At 35.8% G+C, this 25,815-nt stretch overlaps 2 protein-coding genes across 2 annotated transcripts; one reads left to right on the forward strand and one right to left on the reverse strand.

The window, feature by feature from the left end:
• Positions 1 to 11,606: 11,606 nt before the first annotated feature.
• On the forward strand, positions 11,607 to 16,156 carry LOC105052314 (protein ENHANCED DISEASE RESISTANCE 4). Its single transcript, XM_010933084.4, has 3 exons — positions 11,607 to 12,051; positions 13,387 to 13,647; positions 13,831 to 16,156. Exons 2-3 carry the CDS (start codon positions 13,473 to 13,475, stop codon positions 15,720 to 15,722), a joined length of 2,067 nt encoding a protein of 688 aa, XP_010931386.2. The 5' UTR covers positions 11,607 to 12,051; positions 13,387 to 13,472; the 3' UTR covers positions 15,723 to 16,156.
• Positions 16,157 to 16,987: 831 nt separating this feature from the next.
• On the reverse strand, positions 16,988 to 20,966 carry LOC105052313 (uncharacterized). Its single transcript, XM_010933082.2, has 4 exons — positions 20,628 to 20,966; positions 18,904 to 18,979; positions 18,604 to 18,730; positions 16,988 to 17,544 (listed from the first exon to the last, which is right to left on the reverse strand). The coding sequence occupies exons 1-4, from the start codon at positions 20,751 to 20,753 to the stop codon at positions 17,349 to 17,351; spliced, it is 525 nt and encodes a 174-aa protein (XP_010931384.1). The 5' UTR covers positions 20,754 to 20,966; the 3' UTR covers positions 16,988 to 17,348.
• Between the last annotated feature and the right edge of the window lie 4,849 nt (positions 20,967 to 25,815).

Genomic DNA, 25,815 nt, shown 5'->3' on the forward strand with positions numbered 1-25,815 from the left:
AGGTTATAGTTATAAAAAGATTGATGCGTGTCCCAACGATTGCATTTTGTATTGGGAGGAGGAGAATAAGGATCGAACAAGTTATCCAAAATGTGGAGAGGGTAGATAGATTGAAAAGGAAACTTGTGATAGCCATCAAGGGAAAAGAAAGTCCAAAAAGATTCTTCGCTATTTTTCATTAATCTCAAAACTTCAGAGGATATACATGTACTCTGAATTGATTGTAAAAATGAGGTGGCATAAAGAAGAGTGAAAAGTAGATGGCATTTTGAGACATCCAACTGATTCATCTTGTTAAAAATCTCTTAATGTCATTAATGATTTTGGACTAGCCTAACAAAGTTCTATGAGTAGTTTCCAGTTAGTATGAATGATTGGCGAAAGATACCTAAGACAACTAAACTTGACCTTTAGGAATACACAAAGGTGATATTGATTTCTATATCATCTATGATTTGGTACATATTATTATAATATATTAATATTATTATTTTTTCTTGTTTCAGAAGAAGTATGATGTGGGAGATGAGCATTATAATTTTGCACTGAAGACTTTAGCAGAAAAATGGAGAGGGATGAAGTACCATTTAAGAAAGAAGTACTTTACATGTAATTGTAATAAGAATAGGAAAAGTAAAGGTGAAGTACCTAAGAATGTCCTAGAGGCTCAATAGAAGGAAGCTGTAGATAGTTGGTCTACTCTACAGTGGCAGGTATATAGAAATTATTATCTTTCATTGGTTGAGATCAATTTTTTGTGGAGTGGTTGAGGTCGATCTTAAATTTGTGTATATATATAACAATAACAGAAAAAGGTAGATACCAACATTGACTGCAAGAAGAAGTATAAGTACTCCTATTGTGTAGGAACAAAAAGCTTCATGCAAATCAATCAGCTACAGGTAAAATCCATCTAAATTTCTTTAAATGCTTGCTTTGAAGAATATGTCTATTGTATTCATTTAATCTTTTATTATGTTGTATACTCAGTTCAAAAGGATAGAGAAAAAATTGAGCCGCCCCCGCATATGGGCCAAAACTTGTACTACAAGAATGGTAACCCTATAAATGATGCTGCTGCTGGATTTGTTGTAAGTATCCTTTATCAATTAATTAAACTGTAGGTCTGTCTTACTTTTATTGTAATGTTTGTTTCTTGTAATTAATATGTCTATTGGGAACCAACAGGAGATGTTTAAGATGCAAAAGAGGATGAGGTATTTTTTAAATAGTTTGGCGAAAAAAGATCAAACATGATCCATTGTTTAGGGATAGAACCAACTCCTAATTTACTATGGGGCCCTAAAGCAACAAATGAAGTCTTGAAAAAGAACAATGAGAGTATGCGTAAAATGGTTCATGACTTGGCAGGTCAACTTGGAACTCTCCAAGTCTAAGTAGCAAATATTTATAGTTCAATGGCTTCGATGGGTACTCTAGTTGAATATATATATTTTTTTAATTTTTATGTGAATGAGATTGGATAACTCAATCTTTATTTTTAGAATTATCATCTAATTTTTTTAAATTATGAAAGTGTCATGCAAGAAGCTGATGACCATTCGCTCTACTTGCTATTTGATTTTTATTTTAAGTTAATTGTACTCATTTATTAATAGGGTATTGCCAATATGAAAGAAGCTGATGACCATTCACCAAAGATAGACAAAATATCATTAGTTAGTAGCAAACATAGCCTAGAGGTATCTATGATATCATTACTTTATGCCACACTTGTAATTTAATATTTTTTTAAGAAAGCTGGCTAACTCTTAGTTGTTTCAAGAATGATGATAGAGCTAAACAAAACTCACCTCAAGTAAACATGCTGCCTATTCCTAAATCATCTAAAATGGTAAGTGAAATTTAGTTTCATGAATTTGAAAATTTTAATAGAATGGTTCGATGTTGCCATAGTGGTGAATCATTAGGACTTGCTGATTGGATCTTATAAAATCAGTACTTACAGGATGAATAAGTTATTTTATTGGATGTCTCATAGAAAGAAATAGGCAAAAGAATATTCATTTATGATGATAAAGGCAAGATGTTGATGGGCAAGAATTTGGAAGATGTATTTTGTGAGATTTCTGTTTCTTATGTAACTGATAGCGACGGGCATAAAAAATTAAAAAAATTGAATCAAACCAAAAAATCAATCTGAAGCAATCTAAATTTCTTGGTTAACCAAACCAATCGATTCAATTTCAGATTGATATTTTTTAAAAAAATTGGTTTTTTTATTCGGTTTCAATTTCATGATCTTGAAACCAATCAGTTAATTGAACCGAACCGTATATATATATATATACATTATATTATATTATATATATTAATTATTTTTATTTTTAACTATCAGCCAACCCATCTATCTTTTAATATACAGCAAATTTTTTTTCATTCCCAAACTTTTTTTCCTTTCCCAAGATGCATAGTTCTCCTTCAGTCTCCATCTCTCTTCCTCGTAAAACATACATAAACAATACATTCTCTCCCCCAATGTCCAACAGGCAACAGCCTAATGCAATGATGCATCTCTCAGACTCTCACTCACTCTCTCTCACACACACACTCTCAGTCCTTATCCCTCCCTCTCCCTGCATCGCATGCCATGCATGCAGCCATGCACCCCCCTTCCCCCCTCTATCTGAGTCCCTATCTCTTCGTCTCCCTGCCTCGCATGATGTGCATGCAGCCCCCTTCTGTAGGCTGTCTCCAATGGGTAATTGCCTGATTGGTCCCTCCATCCTCCTCCAAGTCCCCAATACACTTTTCCCTTTCTCTCACTCTAAAAATATTATTTGATTTCTTTGAGTTTGTGCATCCATGGAGGTCTCTAATGCTCACCAACAGATCTATTCTTTTTATTTTTTTATCCTCTGACTTCACTTTTAAAATCTGATTTTTTTTTTAATTTTTAAGCATGTTGAGACCATAGAATCTTATTTTTATTTTTTAAAAAAATTAACTTGACTTTATCATTTTTTTCTTGGTAGATGTCCAGTATTGGTGATAATACAAAATCAATGACAGAGGGTCTTAATACCAATCCTATTCCTACACCCTCCAATATTGGCCATTCGGCAAAGCCTTCTAAGCCTAAGCCTTCAAAGGATGGTGGAAAAAAGAAATCTTCTTGAGTGTGGGAGCACTTCACCAAGATTGATTGTGAAGATCTAAGTGAGCAAAGGGGAGGATATTGCTTGTCCACCTGCTAATGGTACTAGTTGTTTGAATAATCATTTGAGTAGATACAAAAAGTATCCACACAATCAAGTAGATAAGAAGCAAAAGATTTTGTCCTTTCAATCTATAGTAAGAAAGGAGGGAAGCTCTACACACACTAGTTGCTTGGGTATTTGATCAAAAAAGATGTAGAAAGTCACTTGCTAGAATGATTATCATTGATGAGTTGCCTTTTTAATATATTGAACATGAAGAATTTCGTGATTTTTGTAATGGCATGCAACCACATTTTGAAGTCCCTTCACTTCGCACACTTTCTAAAAATTGTTATAATCTTTTTTTGGATGACAAGAAGAAGTTGAAGAATTTTTTAAAAAAATTATCCTTTGGAGTTTATCTCACCACATATATATGGACTTCTATACAAAATCTCAATTATGTGTCTCGCTGCTCACTTTATTGATGATAATTGAAAGTTGCATAAAAAGATTTTAAACTTTTGTCAAATTTTTGGACATTCGGATGAAATAATTGGGAGAGCAGTTGAGAGTTGTTTGCTTGATTGGAGAATTGATAGGGTGATGACAATAACAGTAGATAATGCTAGCTCAAATGATGTGAAAATTCAATATTTGAAAAGAAGACTTAATAGTTGGAAAGGGACTGTCTTAAAAGGTAAGTTCTTACACATAAGGTGTGCTGCACATATACTAAGCTTGGTTGTTAGAGATGAATTTTCAGAGATGGATGATTCTATTGTTAGAATCTGTAATGCAGTGAAATATATTAGATCCTCTCTGGCTAGGCTACAAAGGTTTAAAAATTATATAAAAAAAGAGAAAATAGAATGTAAGAGCATGGTTTGCCTGGATGTAGAAATAAGATGGAACTCTACTTTCTTGATGTTAGAGATGGCTCTCAAATTTCAAAAAGTATTTGAGTTATTGGAGAGTCAAGATTCTAAATATGTGAAGGAACTTGCTAATATTGCCAAAAATAAAAACAACATTGGTATGCCCAATGAAAGTGATTGGGATTATGCACACAACTTGCTACCATTCCTTAAAATCTTTTATAATGTCACTACTAAATTGTTTGGCTCATATTATGTCACTAGTAATGCGTACATAAAAGAAATCTTTAGCATCAAAATGGTCATCTTTAGGAGGTGCACTTCGGAAGATGTTGGTACAAATTTGATGGCTTCCAAAATGAAGGGAAAGCATGATAAATATTGGGCAAATATTGATAACATCAACCTTTTATTGTTCATTGCTATGGTTGTTGATCCTCGTTACAAGTTACAATATGTAAATTGGATAATTAGTGAATCATAAGAACTTGAAAAGGCAAAAAAATTATAGGACAAAGTACAACAAGTTTTGAATTCTTTGTTTGATTTCTATAGTGCTGCATAATCATCTTCTAATGTACAATCAAGTATTCAATCTCAAGAAACATATGAGATGGAGGTTGATCATGTAGAAGATGTTGCGGATTTCATGGATTCATTGTATACAAAGCAACAAATTGGCCAAGGAAATGCAGAGAGCAAAAATGAGTTGGATAAATAATTAGGAGAGGAGTGTGAAGATCATAAAAATAAGTCCTTTGATGTGTTGAATTAGTGGAAAGTTAATTCTTTCAAGTATCGGATCTTTGTATCTATAGCTCATGATGTGTTGGGTATCCCAATATCAATCGTTGCTTCAGAATTTGCTTTTAGTACTGGAGGTTATGTGCTTGATCTATTTCATAGCTCTGTAATGCCAAGAATGGTAGAAGCTCTTGTTTGTAGACAGGATTGATTGCGAAGAGCATGTGTTCCTTTTTATTTGGAGGAAACCATAGATGATGCGGAGTTAATGGATTCAGGTAAGGCCTTAAACTTCTTTTTTTGAATAAATTTAATATTCATTATTATGTTTATATGTATATGTGTCTTGCTTTTCTTTAGATACATCATGCATAATGGACGAACATCATGTTATCTCCATTGATGACTAAGTATCACATTTGAAGACAATATTGTAAGCTTCTAATAAATTTATTACTAATAATATTATTTATTTATTTTATTATATTGCATAAGTTTTAACTTGTATTTTATCTTTTTATTTTGTAGATTTATCAAGCTTTATTGGATGGCTTCCATTTTGAAGTGACTTATGATAGAAAGATAATATGGAATCTTATTTAGAGTGTGCTTTGTAACTTGTGCTCATGTGATGTTTAAAAACTTAGTTTTTATAATATTTTAGATGTATTGGATAATTGAAACTTCGTTATTGTGTATTTTATTTGACAATTAAAATTGTATTTGATGGTTTTGAGTATTTATTATTTACTAGCCTTTTATGTCACTTATTTAAAATTTGAAACAGGTTTTATATAGAAAAAAATCGAGAAATCAAAAAATCAAACTGGTCAGATCAGTTAACCAGTTGATCGGTTAACCGGTCTAACCGATTCGATTTCAGTTTAGTTTTTTATAAAATCGATAGGATCGGTTCGATTTTAAAAATAGAACAACAGTTCGGTTGACCGATCCGTACCCATCCCTAGCAACTGAGCTCGATGCTCCATTGCTTATAAAGGATAAAAGTCGAGTTTTAATGAAACATGTTGTGGGTACTCATATTGCTTGGTGGAAAAATTATATATGTGTCTATATACATATATTTTTAATAGTGACTTAAGCTTTAAAATAACATATATATATATATATATTTTTTTTTTTTTTCTTTTGCAGATTCAAGCTGGGGATATGATGGATGGTGTCAAGAAAAGATAGGGATTGTCTTGCTGATGGCTTCATAGGTTGATGAACTCTTAGATTTTACAAAGTTAAATTTTTGGTGTCATCAATTCAAATTTACTTTATTCTCTTTTTGGTGTAGCAAAAGTAAGGTTAGAACTTATGTATAAAGTACAGAAGATCAGTTGGAACTTATTTATTTCATGTTTTAAATTTTAGTGTTTACTTTCTTCTATATTCAGAAATCTGATAGTGTATGGTCTTATTTTTGAATTTTGATAAAACTAAAAAGATTATTGAGATAATTTTTTTGAGACTACCACTATATATGTTTAGTTCTCTTTAATACAATAGTGAAGATTATCTTATTTGTAGTTGTTTCATTTCTTTGAAGCTACTAGTCTTCATATATTATTCAGTGATGGAGGATGTTTAAATAAATTATCAATGTACCATTTTTATTTTTATTTATTATTATAGGTGATCCACGTTTTGAAATTAGACAGAACAATAATGTCTAAAAGTTAATTATATACCTATATTTTATTATTGATAGTAGAGGTCATTTATACCTATGCTTTGGTAACTCCCACGAATTTTGATTTATATATATTTATTTATTCATATTTAATGAAGGAGGATGTATACTAAGTCTATACCCACATATATACTCTCACCTACGTTAGATATTATGTAAGTAAAGCAGAGGATACACATACGGAAAGAAACAATATGAGTATAAGCTACACCCACGTCGGACATACCCACGTTTAACCAAACATGTGTACCAATGTGGGTGTAGGCGTATCCCCACATTTTTTAGGTCTTTATTCATATATCTTTTACGTGGGTGTATTTCAGTTTTCTTGTAGTGAACTAAAGTTAAGAAATGAATTAAAACATCCGTATTTACAAATTGTAGATTCAGGAAAAACATTGTCATCTGAGCCTATGCATAATTAAAAAAAAAAAAGAGAGAGAAGAGAAGAAGAGAGAGAAATATCAAATAGTCTCTAAAGCCTATTCAAAATTCAAAAAAATGGAGAGGGGAAAGGTGATGAAACAGGTCAGGAGAAAAAGAAGAAATATAGTTTATAAACGGTATACACGACATCCAATTTCAGATTCTATCTAAAGGCTGTCTATGAATGCAGCATAGATGTTCATATAGCCTCGTTACCTGCTCACCTACACAAAAAACATGACTGGGTAAAAAATTAGTGGCCCCAACAATCCTGTATACCTGTTATACATCCATCTTGCAGCATATGTCGACTCAAAACAGGCCCAAGAAACTCAACTCAGAACATGTTACAAAGTCTGTGTTTTTACAGAACCTGACATTTTTCAGAACCTGATCCCTCCCCTGTTTCTGAAACAAATATGTAGCATCTGCCAATGCACTACAGTATATGTATCTCCATCCCTGTACCTCCATATGTATTGAACTTCGTGGTCACACCAAGCATCCCCAACAACATATCACCTATAAACCTCAGTACATACCACCTTCTTAATGAATGATTCTCGGGGGAACACCCTTTCCTCCGGCTTTTCAAAAAAAAAAAAAATCATCCTTTATGCCACGTTATCTATGCTACATCATTTTCGTTAGGCATTTTTCACCATGTAAGCACCGATTATCACCAGCTAAGATTTTCGATGAAAAAAAATAGTCGGAATCTAAAAAAAAAAATCATAAAATGGTTTAGAAATTATATGGACTAAATTTTAGCTTTCTATAGAGATTTTTTAAAAAAATTTGGCTTAATTTAAGAATTAAAAATAATTTATCCTATATTTTTTTTTTTATGGACATGACCAATGATGTGAGACCCTCCAAATATGCAAGGAGGTTGAATGCTTTTGCGTGTGTAATAATTAAAGCTCACTAGAGGGGAATTGTCTTGGCCCATTTGGACTACCGTCAGCTTGCCATATGTTCCCATCCTCTCCTTTCTGTCCTTCTTCCAAGAATAATATAGCCGGCGTTTGATGCTTCGATGTTCCATGCACTACTCCTAGTCCTTAGCGATCCAAAGATCATGGCAGCCGGCTCAATATCTGGATGGCCTGGGACTCGTGTCTCCATTTTCTCTTTTGAGCTTCATTGCTCAAGTTTTTTCTCTTGTTGGCGTTAAGTAGGCTGTGGGGAGCAGTGCTCGAGGTTTTTGAGTCAGCGTTCATGTGGTCTGCTGCGGTGCTGAGTTGATTGTGGGCTTGGGCCGACTTCGTAGATCCATTCGCACACCCTCTAATAAGAGAAGCACGAAAGGACGAGCCCAAATGATACTATCTTTATAGACCCATTTTTCCACTATGAGATTTTATCGATAACTGAAATCTTTCATTTTATAAGAGAGAGGGTGGCGAGATCTTCAATGAGATGAATAACATCTATGGAGAATCACGGCCATCTTCATGTGATCCATGATCATGTCCATGTATGCAAACATGAGATGACATGTGAGATATATGATGGCATGTATGATAGATCATGTATCCATGCAATTTGTGGATAACAGTACTGTCCTGGCATGTTAGCCAACCATGGTACAAGTAGTATTATTATTCACTCCGCTGTCCCAATCTCCTAGAGTGTGGATTCTTTGTTACCAGGGCCAAACTGCTGTCTTTGTTACATGCAAGTGATCCAAAAGGGAGCATGGAGTTGGTGATACAGAATCTGCACTCTTTTTTTCAGACGTTGAGTAAAATTTTTGAGTAAAAACAATCATTTTAATTTTCAAATAAATCTGATAAATTAAATCATTTGAGCATGGAAACAAAATATGTAACAACTAAGCTGTAATATTTATCAAAGAATTCTATAATACAGATCTAATGGGTTAGCAAACACATAACATGTCATCCAATCAGTTGTCTTATTAGTTTTTCTGTATATATCTACAATCTCAATATGGAGCAAAGGAGATATCATCCATCAACAATCTTGTACAAGAGGATGGAACCTAATATTGGCAAAAGATCGATGTAAAAGCTATCAAAAATTTCTCTCTAAATACATATGAAAAGTTCTCCATGCCTGTGGAGCATAAATCAACCTCTTTTATTCTGCATATAGTTTCACCATTAAAACTATAGTATTACAAATTTTGGTACCATCTGCAACCAATAAAGTACCATCAGCATTTTATATGACAAAATTTGTTCCATTATAAGCACCACTGTTCTGTATATTATCATTAAAAGTGATCTTAAGAAAGAGATGGCGGCTTCAAAGAAACAAGAATAATATGTGAAGTATAGAAACTATATAATAAATTATTTTAGTTCAAAAATTAGAATATAAAAATTCGGCCAAAAAATCTGGTGAGAGTGGCATTACGTATTAGGAAAAAAAAAGTGTTATTTGGTAATTATGTGCTGTTAAAAATTAAAGAAAAATAACACCTTAAAAAAAATGATTAGGTTTATCCGTCTGATCATTGATTTGATGGTCTCCGCAAACCTTTTCCCAAGAGTTTTCAGTTGGAAGTGACATCACCGTCTGATCGGTGTACTTCCTTTGCCGACAGCGCCACGGATTTCTCCAGAATCGTGGAAATCGACGTCGATTCATGTGAGGGCACGGGGAGGAGCGGCTCTTTATGTCACATCACATGTACCGACCTTTACGTCACCACCAGACACGGGAGATGATTGGACGAGTAGTGGCACCGTGTGGAATTGACGTCCAATTGCACCCGCTTTCTCGGCGGCAGTCGCCATTTCGGCGGCGACCGCGTCCCTGTGTCTGTGTGGGTGCCGTCCGCTCGGGTTCGGGTCAGATGCGGCCACCAAATTTCACATTTATAATATATTTATTAAAAAATTTAAAATAAATTTTTAATTTTATTTTAAAAATAATTTTTTAAATAAATTTTATGTAAAAATAACTATTCATTCCAAATATAAATTAAAAATAATTATCTATTTTTAATTGAAATTATCATTATATCTTTGTATCATTTAAAATACTAGAGTATTATATTATCATAGTGCAGTATTTTTTTATAATAAGATAGTATTACATTATATTAGTGTAATATTTCTTTATAATAATGTAGTGCTGCTTTATTGTATTATATTAATATAGTATTTCTTTATAAGAAAAAAATATTATATTATATTAATGTAGTATTTCTTTATAATAATGCAATGTTGATTTATTGTATTATATTAGTATAATATTTCTTTATAATAAGATAGTATTACATTATCATAGTGTAGTATTACTTTATAATAATGCAATATTATTTTATACTAGTGTGGTATAATTTTATAATAGTATAGTATTACTTTATAATAGTGCAGTACTGTTTTATAATAATGTAGTACTATTTTATAATAGTGTATTATTATTTTATAATAATATAATATTATTTTATAATTGCAAGGATAATTAGATTATTTCATCTTATTTTGATAGCTGTTTTTAAGCTATGTTTCAAATGAAGAGAATTTTTTACTTGAAACTTAAATAGATAACTACTTTTAAGTCTAAATTCAATTAGATATTTTTCTTTATCTGTATCTAATATCCAATAACAATATACCGGATGGGATTATTTCATACATCCAAAATACTATCTCAAAAATCATGAACATGAAAAATTACAAAATATTGAAAACATATCAGTTATTATTTTTTGTTGGTTCTCGCAACCAGGGGACGAAGGAAAAATTTCTAATGATAGAAATCGAGACAAATGTTAAGTAATGATGAGTATATGATAGAATATAAATTTTTTTTATAATATTATTAGCCACTACCATACGGGAAAATTTTGTGAATCCTAACATAAATTAATCGACCAAAATAAAACTAAAAATTTCAAGTACTTAATATTGCTTTCATAGCAACAAAAATAATATATGCAGAGTCCATAAAAAGTCCTATTTATCACAAAACCAAAATTATGCATAAAAGGTTTAATTGAAAGGAATTGCTCAAATTTGTCTTGCATTAGAATCAAAAAGCCATTGGAAGTTTCTTTTGGTTTTCACCATCCACAAATTTAAAAAAAAAAAATTGACCAACAATAAAGTTTTCATAAAATGAGTTTATTTTAATGAAAAACATTGCATTCTTTTAATGCTTTATTTCATTAAAGTGACATAGTTATAACTGAATGGAGGTAGGAAATTGGTAAGGAGCTGTTACAACTACAATCCTATAAAATAAGTTTTCAAAGCATGAGTGCATTTTAAGATTTTCTTTTTAGGACCCAAACCAGCTTATTAGGTCCAATTTTTAAACCCGAACACCATATTTCAAGTTGATTTTGGATTGGGTTAGTAGATTATTGATCTCTATTAATATCCCTATTTGTAACATGCTCGACTAACTGGCAACCTCTATATCAACATATTAGATTCCATCACCAATGCATGAACTACCATATCTACCACTAGATATCATTAATTAAAATATAATTTTTTATCAAAAAAATTAAAATATAAATTTTCATGTATCATGCTAATTCTCTTCAGGCACATGGCATGCCAGTTTTGAAAAGCTATTAACTTTTAGGTCAAGGTCAAACCTCGTTGTAGAATAGTTTGCTTAATGATCCAAAATTGCCTTATTGCCTGTATTTGCTTATAATGAAGCACCCACCTGTACTTAGTTTAGTTTTATGACGAAAAGAGAAGGAAAGATGGGCCTTGGCATGGTGTGGACTTCAACGCTCTCTTAAAAGTCTTCCTCAAACTCTGAGTCTCCCTTCCCCCACAGTCTCATAGTATGATTTCAACTCTCCTCCATCGACCAGCGTCCTTAACACGCTTCGATCGAGAGATAGAGAGAGTGGGAGAAGGAGAGAGAGAGGCAATAAAGAGAGTCGTCGTCATCTTCCCTCCATCCTGTCTTGAGGATCTTATTGCCCCTTTCACTTCATATATTTTTGTTGGTATTCATTCTGTCCACTTAAATAAAAGGAATATATTATTCTTGATGTATGGATATGTATATATATATGCTTAACCTTCTTCGAGGTATTATAGTTATATGGCAGAGCTCTCCTTCTCGGTAGCTTCGAGGTATTATAGTTATATAGGAAGATGAGCTAGAGGCTTCAAATCTTCCAAGCCCGATCTTCAAGGTAAGTTTTCAAAACTTCGCTCCCTTGACTGTTTCTTTGCTATAGTCTTCAGTTCAAAAGGATTTATTGGCTGTTTCTTTCATTGCAAGTCCGCATTCCTCCACATTTCTCTATTTGTGCTCTTAATATTAATGAAAATGTCACTAACATGAATAAAATAATTTGAAACCATGCCCACAATCCAACCACCCCCCACCCAACACCCTCCCCCCTCTCCAAGCTTTTATGGCAGCTGGTTGTTAAAGATGTTTGCTTTGGTGTTCTCAATGCCTTTGTTGGTTTAGTCTATGGGTAAGTTCTTTTTTTTCTTTTCTTTTTCTTTTTGATTGAAGTTAATTTCAGTCTTTGGATTGAAATTGTTTGGTGAGATATTGTTTAACCACTATGTTTTTTTTTTTCTTTTGGTAGCTGTTTAACAACCATGTTTAGTTGACTCTATTTCTTAATTTAGTTTAATGCGTTTGTTGGAACTTGGAATTGTTTTTTATCTCAAATTCTGTCGATTGGTATGCTTAGTTAGTTCGATAGAACGAATTTCCCTGAAATTTCTGTTGGATATCCTCTTGTCGATCTCTGAATCAAACTGATTCTTTGAATTCTAGAAGAAAGTTGGATGATTCTTCCTTCGCTTCCTTCTGATATGAGGGAAAAATAAACCAATTTTTGTCTCTGTTATCAGTGGGAAGCTTTGGGTATGTAAATCTCCTTTTCCGTTAATTTGTCTAAACGCAGTCTCTGCAATCTTGAAGCAAAGTAGGAATTTATCCAGTTGTCCAGTTTCGTAGGCTTCTAAGGTTCCTTTTCTATAAATGATCTAGTTTATAAGAAAGGCAACAAGCTGTGATCCCATGTCGCCCTTCTCCCATTTCCATTGGCGTTGTGTTTCAGTTGTTCATGGCTTTATGTAATTATGGATGCAATACTTCAAATGGCTTCTGTGGTTCTATACGTGCACTTCAATCTGTCTATGATTTTTTTCTGAAAAATAGTTATTAGTGCTTTATTGAACCATCCTCAGTCTTTCTTTTTGCATGATGGATCCGATTACTTTGCGTGCATATTCTCTCAAGATCACTTTATCAATTCATTTGGTATTAAACTAGAATTCAAAACTTCACTTCTGTTTTTTCCCCTCTAAATTTGATTCAATCTTTATTATGGAATTCCAGTAGGATTCATAGTTTCTTAGTCTTTTTGAGTCTGATAGAATTCCTTCTAAGGAAAACATATCGAGGTTAGGGCTTTCTGTTGCTCTAATGCATATGGAACATCTAAATTAGCCTAAATTCTGGAGACCCATTTCGTCTGTCTTATATTCTGTCTGGCATGTTACAGAGCTTGATTTTTGGTAAGATCAGAACATACTGAAAGGCTTGGAGGAGAGGATAGATGCCAATTTTCTTTATTGGAATGTCAGATTAATGCAGGCAGTTCTCCTGTTTAAATTTTTGGCTTATATTTGGAGCCTTTGGACAGCCATGGAGGGCAGATCCACTAAAGTCCGCCTTGTGAGATGCCCAAAATGCCTCAAACTTCTGGTGGAATATGCTGATATTCCAGTATACCAGTGTGGTGGATGTCGTACGGTCCTTCGAGGTGGGTTCTTTCTCCACTCCTTTTAAACAATGATGCATTTCCATTTCTATTTTTTCTTCGAGATATCAATTTGCTTGTCAACAAAACAAAAAGCCAAAGGGACACATAGAATCAGTCTTGATCATCACTGTGAAGTTAAACATGTCAGTTTTGATGATTTTTTTTTTTTTCTCCTACTTGCAGCGAAAAATAGAATTGCTGCTGGAGAAAATGTTAACCCAGGATCACTTGAAACCAATCATTCTCAGAGTCTTTCAGACAATGGCTTCTCAGATAATGGATCAACCTCTTCTGTGAAACCAATGATTGCATGCTCTTCGGAGTTGGAGCATCAGGAAAAGGAAACCATGCTTTCGAGTGCGGAACACAATCATCAAGAGGATGGAGAAACCTCAGGTGAAAACGGAATGGAAGAAAATGGTTCTGATACTAATCAACTCGCTGTCAGAAGTGATGCATCCCAGAGCCAACCAGATGAAGGTATTCATTCTAAAACAGAGGAGGCCGAGGAATCTCTGAAGGTAATGAATAAAGTGGAAGAACCTCCTGACTCCATCAGCCACAGTGTTGCCTCTGAGGAGGATACGGTTGAAAGAGGATCTGGCGATGGGCCTGACATTAGTTTCTGGTCTCTAGCTACCAGAAGCTCTAATGCTTATGATGGCAGTATGTCTTCTTCTGATGATGGGTACAACAATAGCACCCCGGAGAGATTTCTGCTTCGATCTAGAAGAACTTTTAGACAACCCAAAGTTTTGGATGTGGCTGATTTTAAGGGAAAGGGAGGTGAGGAGGTTTCGGGGAGTAGCCAAATGACAACTGATGTTGAAGCAGACCTTCAAGCCAGGACCCGATCATCAAAATTGTCAAATGAGAGGCATGGCTCGGCTATGTCGAGGAGCTTTAATACGAAAAGAGATGAGTTCTCTTCCAAATATGGGATGTATGAACCAGACAGAGAGACCTCCTTTGACTCTGAAGATTTTCATTCAGTACAGAATTGGATGGAACCAGAAAATGGGCCTACAAGATCTCTATCAAGAGGATCACATTTCCAACATGATTCTTTCAGGAGCAAATCATCAAAGTACCTCAGATATGACAGAATGGATTCATCAAGGAATTTGGATGAATTAAAAAATCAACTTCATGAATTGTGCGATCAAAGAATAGAAAGGGGAAACCCTTGCTTCAGAGGAACTGAAGGCCGGCAGCCATTCTATCACAAGTCTGAACACCAACCACCTCAGCATTTTAATTCAAACTTGCTTCACCGTCCACCTAATGCACTTTATCGGCCAAGACAAATTACATCCCAACATTATCAGTTCTCGCAAATGCCATTCTCGGGAGAGTCCTGCTGTTCCTGTTTGTATAGCCATCAGGAAGACCAACGACTGCAGTTGCAGCCTAACCATTGTATTGATAATGTATGTAGAGCTCATGCCTACAGTCTGCGCTCCCATTCTTCGATAGCTGGAAGCTCACGTATGCTTGACAATGAGCAGGAGATGTTGCGTTACAATGAGAAAAGAAAGCCGAAAAAGAACCATTGCCGGCCTATCTCTGGGGGTGCACCTTTCATCATCTGCTACAATTGCTTCAAATTGCTTCAGCTGCCAGCTGATTTCCTCATATTGAGGAGGAGACTGCATAAGCTGCACTGTGCTGCCTGCTCCAAAGTGCTTACATTATCATTTCCTGCTAAAGCTTGCATTACTCCCCATCCACACACTGAGGAGACCAGTAGTACAGATTTGGTAACTGGATCAGTCTCTCATTCTAATGATTGCCCTCTAGATGATCCAGTTTCCTTCTCTGAAGCGTATGGGCTCTCCTTCACGAAGAGCTTTTCTACAGAGGCCGATCGCATGCTACAAATCTCGAGAAATTCTTCTGCAGGAAAAAATGTGAAGCAGACATCGGGCTCACCACTTCATCGGCTCATGGGGTACTCTTCACCTGGTGAGCTACTATATCAATGTTGGGATTTTGATGAAGGTTATGAAAGCATAGAATCTGTGGTACCTCATTCCGTCAGACCTCCTCAGGAAAGCACGCCATCGATGGATTGAAAGAGTGAGGAATGTGTAATTCATGTCATGAGCAAATAGGACCTTGTAGTAATCCTGATTGTGTGGAAATACATGAGGAAGAAGAGTCGCTTCAGAGATTGCGAACTAGAAGAGGTTCTTTGCATTATGATGGACTGGTGAAAGAGGTTACAAGCAAGCTGACTCATGAACTGGTGAGCCCGAAATTGCAAGTTCATGCACATAAAAGTACCATCCCAGTTCCTTGATATTGCCATGCATTCTCGAGGTTGTATCTTTTTTGTAGCTTTTGTGAATAGATGGTCAAAAACCATTCGTGAATAGATAGTCAAAAAACAATATCTCCCTGTTCGCTTAGAGACTATCTGAATGGTATGTCATGATTGTTTCAGTTCATGTCTGCATCATTATTTTGTTTTCCTTATATTATTATTGGCGAGTCTTCCTTCATAGAATTCTCAGCTTTCACAACTAACGCATTGCCTTATTTGAGAGGTACTTCATGTGGAAGGCCTTTCGCGCTTGCAGGTGGCCATTTTAGGTGCCATGTTACCTTCTACTCCGTAAAGCAGAATATATAGTCAAGAGCACAAACAAGTAGCCTCGCTTGAGGCTTTTTCACTTCGTACGACAGTTTAATTATTCACTGTACTGAAAACTTGCATTACCAGGTAAAATAGTTATTGTCAAGAATATCCTTTTACTTTAAAAATTCGAGTTTTTAAGAAAAGAATTCAACTTGGCTGCTGAAAACCCTAAATTAATGCGATTGGACAATTAATGAGGAGATCAGCCCATAGAAGAACGAGAGAGAACCCACGAAACATCCTAAAAAGAATCAACATTAGGTGAAGTGCCTGCTCTGAACTCAACAGACACAGGATATATTGGCCGATCCTTTGCTGACATGCAAGCTACGCAAATCTTAAATAAAGAGAGAATAAAACTCTCAGAAAGGACTGAAATCCTCCCAACAGGCGCAACTAATACTTCTTTCCGACCTCATACTCAACAAGCCATTGCAGGAGAGAGATGTATCACAAAAGCAAAAAAACTGACGCATCAGATTTAAAGAATATTATACCTGGGCCAAGAAGCACCACATCTCTCACCCGATATAGGACGGGCGAGCAGCAATGGCTGATCAATGGAAAAAGTTCCTGAAGAGATAAGAGCGTACATAGTTTAATGCACCAGCGCCTCCACTCTCCAAGAGAGAGAGTTATGAACTAATGGATCTTAACAATGATTCTGCAATGGACGGGTATCAAATGTGAAAACCAGTGTTGGAAGTCATTAAATTTTCTGTCATTCATTTTCTTTTTCAAAACAAAACTTTGGCATTCAGACAATAGTTTCATTACACAGTTTGATTGACAGTGCTGTGTGTAACCGGCCAGGATCCAACAGAAAAATACTTGGACAACAATTTCTTCACGTATATTTGAGAATCATTTTAGTTCAATGACAACCCTTTTGCCCCTTCTAGGCCATCAAGATCTGTGCCAATGCATCATCATTTAAACTACTTTCCTACCGACGCCACTATTTGATACAAAGAATACATGCACCGGCAAAGCTGTCTTCAGGGTTCAAATGGGCTGCAAATTTCCCAGTTCAGCACTGGAGACTGTCCCCTCAACTAATTTATGGTGTGTGATCAGAATCTGAACCGCTATCGGAATCTGAGTACAGCTCAACCGGCCTATTCCTGTTCAAATTTGCTTCCAGTGGTGGGAGGCCATCCTCATCGTCAGAATTTGATCCCTCTTCACCCCCCGATGTTGGTCTTTGCACAAGGGATTTTGAATCATCCGCCACTATAGTTCTGAAGATAGCAGGCCTGCATGGATCTCAACAAGAATTATGGAAAAAAGTCACATTGCTAAAACCAATATGGGCATAAACATAAGTTTCGCATTCGAAGTGGTTCTACTTAAGCGAGATTGTTACTGTCTCCCACATCACATTGAACTTCCAATTCTGTGTCTTGATTTAAGACAAGCAATGTCCAAAAAAACTCAGAATTGGTTTCGTCTAAGATATTTTTAGTTATCTAAATTGGAGAGACTTTTCACTTCTTACCAAAAACAGAAATTGTAGATGTATTTGCTAGTTGTAATCATGATATTAGCAAATAAATTGCTTGACTGTCACTACAGTAATTGAGTTACATTTCTACATTTCAAGACAAAGCATGAAGCACATGAATTAGACAGGACATACCAAATATCGACAAATCCTTTGGGAACACTCATCAAACAAAAGAGAGTAATTTCATATAATTCAGTGGCTGATTCAAATTTAATCAAAATTCAACAGTACTGTCTTAGATGTCATTGTAAAAACAGTTGCTAGAATGAGGAATAGGTAAGCAGAACAATACAAGAAACAATAGCAAAAAAAGCAAGCAATCACTGATAAATCTGAGTGCAGGAACAAAAAATGCATGCGGGACTCATGGAGAATCCAGGGAAAACTTTCAGAAACCATTTCTGATAAGATGTTGCATATTGATGTTTTCCTTATGTTGCATTCCTCAAAGGTGATTTCCATATGTTTCCTACAATGATTCTGAGGAATCCAAGCAGTGAGGTTTACTTGTTCATCTGATGCAAAAACAGAACATTGAAAAAAAAAAGGTTCTGTTAAATGTGGTTGACAGCACTAAATATACTTTTGTTTCCTGTAATCACTAAATATTGAGCTTAACTTTTAAGAATTAGTATTGAAGCGATGTACTTTCTTTGATAGGTTAACAGAGATTTTTCATATTGAAGACAACCAAATTAACCGTATCAAATTTACCCTGCATAAACTGGATCTTGTTTTCAAGGAGTCCTGTCTCTGCCAACTCTACTAGGAAGACATTAAACCATAATAATCACACATACCGACTCACCATTCTGGAGATTTTTCAAGCTTGCGAACTTGGTCATGAAAAAGAACTCGTGAAACCATACACACTATCTTGCTACCTGATTCAAGGGCCTTCTCCCTCCCACTTTCATCTACCACAACAAAATTTCCTGCATGGTCAATGAAAATGGAAAATTACTTTACAAAGACATTACCAAGTGCTTGGAAAGATGATATCCAACTAATGATAGTAAGAATGCTTAATTAACTAGAAAAACTAGATGTTAGTAAAGATTAACATAATTCATTTTTTTAAAAAAGGGTCAGAATATTCTACAATCACCTTTTTTGATCCAAAAGCTCCTCTGGAATTTGGCTGGGAATAGAGCCAGATATTTAACACCTTTTGCATCCATAACCTAAGAAAAGTAAAAAAAGTATATAAAACATCTTATGGGACATGAAATAAAGCACCAAATTCAGGTCTAGACAATGGTAAAACAGAAGTATCATATTTTTTTTAAGCCATAACTTTAAAGACATAAATGATAAGACATATCATATTGTGCAAAGAATTGCTGTGTTATCACAGCTGAATCTGTTTCGGTTTGGGTATTAACCTCCCACTAACCAGCTATCCCATGACCACATAGGCAGCTTTCACCTTTTACTTCTTCGTTTACCTATATTTCTTTGACTTTATGACAAAGCTTCATTTACCTCAACATAAGAGAAATCTATAACATTCTTATGCAAGATTTACGTTCTGTTTTCATGACATCAATTGGTACGATTTGGTAATCCCCCACCAAAGTGATACCTTACCAGGCACTCCATTCCCGATCTTTTTGTGGTCACATGCCTAACCACTATTGTCATTCAATCATGTCAAAGACTAAATCTTCAGCTAAAGCTTTCCTATATTTTGATCTTTTTTTATAAAACTGCACAAGTTTTCCTGGGCCACCCCGGTTTCACAAGCCCTCCTTACAAGCTTAATGAGCCGTATTTCTATAAAATGACCATACCATCTCTTGGTTCTATATCTATTTCTTTCTTAAAGACCGATTACCACTTTCTCTACCTTGTTCATTTCAACGATTTTCTTTTACCATGTTTACATATTTACATCGACATTTCCACCAAGCTATGCTCATCTATTCGGATCTTCTTAACCCATTTAACATTCTAGACCTTTGTTATATTATACAAACAAAAACAAGCCAAAGTTAACTCATACTCAGCAGCAATAGGCACTAGCTCAGTATCCTCATGGTCAAAGTTGTTCAGGAAAATGGCAATACCTGGTAATCCAAGAACTGAAAGGCTAACTAATGTTTACAGTTTGTAATTCTTTTTCGATATGTAACTGAAGGGACATAAACAACATAGCCATGTGCAACAGAAGCTGCAATATATCCATGTGCACAGAAAGTATGAAGCCAGGAATAACATCACTGGCCGTTATGCTTCCCCCAGCTATAAACAAATGTCAAGAAAAAAAAAAAAAAAAAAATCAGTCCAAAAGCTATCCTTACAGACACCACAACAAATTGAATAGAGCACCCACTTAGATTCAGACCTAAAGCGAAATATTAAGGAAGGCTCTTCTATAAAGAAAAAGTAACATAGTAACGACATGTTCTCAAAGTCAAACGCACCAATATAATGTCACCAATGAAAAAAAAATTCAAACGATTCTACTGCTCCATTATCCATTTAAATCCAACGGTATCATGCTTTCTCATGGACCAAAAACTGCATTGCAGACAACAAAATAAAACTCACAGAGGAAAATCAATAATAGTCTGGAAATTTCTGGCAATCAAGAGAACCACTTCAAGATTTCTTTTTTTTTCCTTTCAAGATTTGTTCTTTTTTATGAAAAATTGAAAAATATATGAGCCGGCGTTCGTGTATGTGCATGTGAATATACACAAACACACATCCGCATAACTAATCGAAGGATTGCAATCAAAAGATAAAAAAAATCGCATGAAAATTCACAAATTTAGATGAATTTTACCAAATATTATCTCTAGAAATTAGAAAAGGAGATGGTCCTACCTCGATGACATTGGAACCCCTAAGGGACACGACCTGCATGATGCTCTGCCCTTCTTGCAGAGAGAGCCCTTCCTCTTCGGTTGCTCTTCTCAGATTCTTTCTCCCCGATCTCATGGTGTTCGACATCGCTTCTCTGCAGTTCCGCAACAACCTTTTTAGTTGAGCAGTAGAAGAAAAGGTGGTCACCGGATACCGCCGAGGTCCTTGTCGTCGGAGAGCCGGGACTAAAAACTGCTGCCGCCGTAACTATGTCGCTGCTCGCTCCTCGTTGTCGGGGTCTACCTATCGACCTAATTTATTCGTTAGGTTGGAGTCGCACGCCCGGACTCCAAGGGCTGGGGACGTCTCGCCATCTGTTGTTATTTCTTTACCCAGTTGAGCCCAGAAGCGGCGCCTAAGGTCGGTCCAACCCAAGGCCAGGCCATTGAAATACGTAGAAAATTTTTGGAGTACTCAATATCTGGTCATTTCTTTAAAATTATCAGGACGCAATCGAATTTAGCTGAGTCGAATAATTAAAATTTAAAATTTAATTTAATTAAAAATATTTAAATTTAAAATTTGATTTGAAATTAATCGAATCTTAATATCTTAAATTCGAACTCAGTTTAATGAAAATAGATAAAACTTGAGATCGATTTGATTTAACTCGAATATCAACCGAATCGTATTTTTTATAGATGGAAAATATCTTTAGTCCAAACTGAGGACACTGGCATTCCTGATCCCATCCATCCCAAGGGTTGGCTGCCAACCTATGAATCGGCTTTTGACTTATCGTTGGTATGCTTTCATGCATCAGCCGTCAACCCATGCTTCGGTCACAGCCGACCCCCATCTCCATGCATGTCAAGTCATCGGTTCAGGCTTTGGATGCTGATCCCCACGTCGGCTCCAGATTTATGCATTTGTTGTCGATCTCTTTTTTCAACAATATGTATAACAAGCTGCCAATCTGCACCCATTCCGACTCTGTTTTGATTACCATATCCAAAAAGATTAGTAGAATTTCTTCAAATCACGCAACCGCTAAGAGTAGCTAACCTCAAACTAGATAAGGCAGCCACAACCATCTAATCTTGAAAAATTAGATCAGAGATCTCAAAGCTTCGCTCTCAAAAGAGATATGACGGCCTCCAAGGCTCCAACTCTTTTCTCTCATGGCTATAACCTTTATAAATAGAGATAATAAGAGAACCCCCAAGGTAAGCAATTTTTCTCCTCTCGTGCATTCTTTTTCCTCTGTTCTGCTGATTCCTGACTTGAGCATCAGAGGATCTCTATGGGAGCCAACTTCGATTAGAGACTTATTTTGCAGATTCAGTCGCCATCACTTTTCAAGCACTGTCTCACTCTAACCAATTCGGCCTAAGCCGAAGATCTGCAGCAACAGATTGACGCTAAAAGAAGGATTCAAACCCATTTTTTTGGAAGGAGCACGAGATCAACAACCATGCTGCCAGAAGAAATTCATCACAATGTTCTAATGCTATGGTGGGCCGATCAACTAAAAATTTGATCGAAAATCATACCCCGACTCTACAGTCAAAAGCACCTCCACAACCCTTCCAGCCGACTATGGGGGTAAATCAGGATCATTTCAATATCCTAGTTGCCTAGGTGCAGGCATTGGGTGCAACGGTCAATACCATGCAACAATCAAGTTCAATGTAGGAGGCACCCCAGCAACAACCACGTTAGTCTCCCCCACGAAGTCCAAATCGGGGCAAGCAGATGTGACTGAGTCACCCCAGAGTCCCGAGCAGAGGAGATGTGTTGGATGTATGTCCTAAGAAGCCAGATTGACTGACACTTATAAAATACTTTTAAGACATAATTTATAATTTGATTTTGATATTAATAATATTAGATTATTTTCATTCACATTGTGTTTAACAGTATCTGTGATTCGTCTATTGGGTTAATGGATAAAATAATACATATTTTCAAGAGTTGAGAATTTGAGATATGTGCTAATCTTAGTTAACTCATAAATGACTCTCGATCGTAGGATTATCACGAAAATAATGAACGATCTGGAAGATTAATATATGATCATTTTCTTCAGATAAATGAGTCTTGAATCTATGGTATGAAGATACTGGAGCGAAAGTACAAGTACTTGTTAAGAATAAGGGTACTGAGTGTGATCAATCACGAACAGTCACAGAGATTTCTATCTTCTCATTAGTGACTTGTTTATAGCTACAGTTGTGTGAATTAGTCCTCTGACCTGAGGTACATCGATAGTTCACTATGAGGGTGCTGTAGTTTGATGACACTATAACTTAGTTTTCTAGTCATACAGAGCTTTGAGGTGTATGCTGGCTGCAGTATATTCATTGTAAAAATTAGATTGTACTAAGATGAGATCTATCGATCTCGGTAGAGGAGTAGTCCTATATAGATCATGAGATTAAGTCTATAAGCCCATGGCCATTGCAATGTGAAAGATAAAAAAGTGTTTATGTTGGATTTCATATCGAACTCAAATTGAATGATTCTATCATATGACAGACATGAAGTTTAATGAGTTTACTTTTACCTTGATTCTATCAGGACTCACGATAGAAGAGTCGAATCACATGATAATTGCACTTAAAAATTCTTATTCAATTTTGATGGATTGCCGCTATATATTGCTAGGTGTCACTGATGGATTATGGGATCAATTAGAATTATTTCGATGATCGATAATTCTAATTGATTGTATTGAAAAGAATTTCGATCTATCGAAAAAAATTTTGATGATATTGCTGATGGAGATTACAACATGTCTTATTACCATGCAAAATTGAACCTATGGGGTCACACAATAAAGAAATTTAGTCTAGGATTGTTTAATTGGACTCAATTGATCCAATTGAATCTAAGAGAATCATGCTAGCATATGACTAGATCCAGGTTTATCCTGAATTTGATTTTCTATTGGATAGGTTTAACCTAATCTAATTGGGCTCTAATTAGGCACCAAGAGTTGGTTTCATTTAATTTGCTCCTGTTAAATTTTGAATTTGATTCAAATTTGAAAGAAACACACTTCTTAAAGATCGATTGGATGGGATAAGAAAGGAGGGATGCTAAGTGTTGCCGCCCACTCCCTTTCACCATGTGCTCTCGAGAGAGAAGAGATGCACGCCCCTTCTGGATGAGATCAGAGGGCGTGCACCCTATATGGATAAAGATAAGAGGTTGGGGAGGTTACCATTTAAATTTGAAGTTTAGATTTGAAGTGTTCAAATTTGAACTTGGCTTGTTGGATAGGACTCACTTGAATTTAAATGAGTTATTTGGATGAGATTCAATTTGAATTGAAATAAGATAACCTCTTTATCCATTTGTTTTCTCGTGCAATTGTTACACGAAGAAATGAGAAGAGATTTCGGTCCTTCTCTTTTTGCGTGGAGAAAATAGGGCCGACGCCCATTGTAGATAATGGAGTTTGGTGGAGAGATTGATGGGATGCCCCATTTGAAATATGATTTCAAATGGATGCCACCTTATCTAGTTTTTGTTAAGGTTTCAAGTCTATAAAAACTCTCTTGCAAAAAGGGTTTGGTATTCAATTCTATAAGACATGAAACCATGCCTCTCCTTTGACTCTCCTCATCTCCACACGCCTAAGGTGTTAGGCTGATCTTCTCCACCTCTTCTCCCTATTCCTCCACTGTACGCCTAGGATAGGCTATCTTATCCCATGCTCAAAGGAGTTGGGCTGATCTAGTGTGCGCTTGAAGGTGTTCAGGCGCCATTCAATCAAAAAAAGAAGAAGGCTACGGTGAGTGTCGATCTATCAAACTTGAAGCTCAAATCATTGCTGATCGAGAACCCCAGATCCTCTTTGAAGAAGGCGGATCAGATCTGGAGAAAACATTCTAGATGAAGATCCGAGTGGATATCTATAGAGATAGGATACGTGTGTGGCTCAATGGTGGACTTCGAATTACCACAGATCATCGATCGAGAAGATCGTCTGCTCGTGCAAAGTGATGAGTATTGTTCCAATTAATTTTAATACATGCTGAATATTAACTAATGATCTACCTTTTTTATCTATGTTTTTGGTGTCGGATCGAGAAAATTTTTAAATTTTGCTATGCCAAGTTTGATTGACCCGGAGTGCGATCCTAAACCTTCAAGATGCTCTCCTACTCACTTCGATAAGAGATCTACTATAGGCCGATCTCCATCCAACCACACGAAGATCCATACAGCCTACGACACCGACATAGATTGAAAACTCCAAGAGATGAATCAGTGAATCAAAGCACTGTAGCATTACACCCTAGAGCAAAATGATCAAAATGACTTTCGCATTGATCCACCTTTCAGTGATAGGATCATGCAGGAGCCCCTACCTGTCAGGTTCAAGATATCATAGCTAGAGAACTATGATGGGTTGGCTAATCCAAAAGATCATTTGGAGAGCTTCAAGGCTCTCATGCCCCTTCGTAGAGCGAGTGATGCAATTCTGTATCGAGCCTTCCCTTCTATCCTCAAGAAGGTGGTTTGAGATTGGTATTCGAGTTTAAAGTCAGGCTCCATCCATTCTTTCGACCGTTGAGTCGATCATTTGTTGCCCACTTCATTAATAGAAAAAGACAATATCGGGAGTCTGGCTCCTTAATGAATATTAAACAAGGGAAGGAGAATCCCTTCATAACTATATGAACCACTTCACATGACCACCTTGAAAGTGTGCGACCTGGATCAATCAGTTGCTATGACTGCCCTGAAGGGTAGACTTTAAAAAAAATTTTTTCTCTACTCTTTGGAAAAGAAGTATCTGAAAGATTTTACAAAAATATTGGATTAGGTTGAGAAGTACGTCCGAGCTAATGAAGCTTTTGAGGAGCATGAAACTTCGATCGATACTACAACCGAAGAAAAAAAAGGAAGAACCGAAGTTATCCCTAATCTAGGAGGATCCCCCTAGGGGTTGACTATGATCAAGGACTCTGCCTCGGTAAGGATGATCAAAACCTCCTCCTTACGGCCGACGACCTAAAAGCCCACTAAGGCAACATCAACTGACACCGAGGCATTGGTCCTCATCGAGGCGGTTCACTAACTATACTCCTTTAAATACCTCTCGGACTCAAGTACTCATGGAGACCAAGGAGCAACTACCCAAGGTGCAAAGAATGCGGTCTTGGCCAGAAAATCATAGTTGAAAGAGATATTACCT

This window comes from Elaeis guineensis, chromosome 10 (genome assembly GCF_000442705.2).
Source record: "Elaeis guineensis isolate ETL-2024a chromosome 10, EG11, whole genome shotgun sequence".
NCBI lineage: Eukaryota > Viridiplantae > Streptophyta > Magnoliopsida > Arecales > Arecaceae > Elaeis > Elaeis guineensis.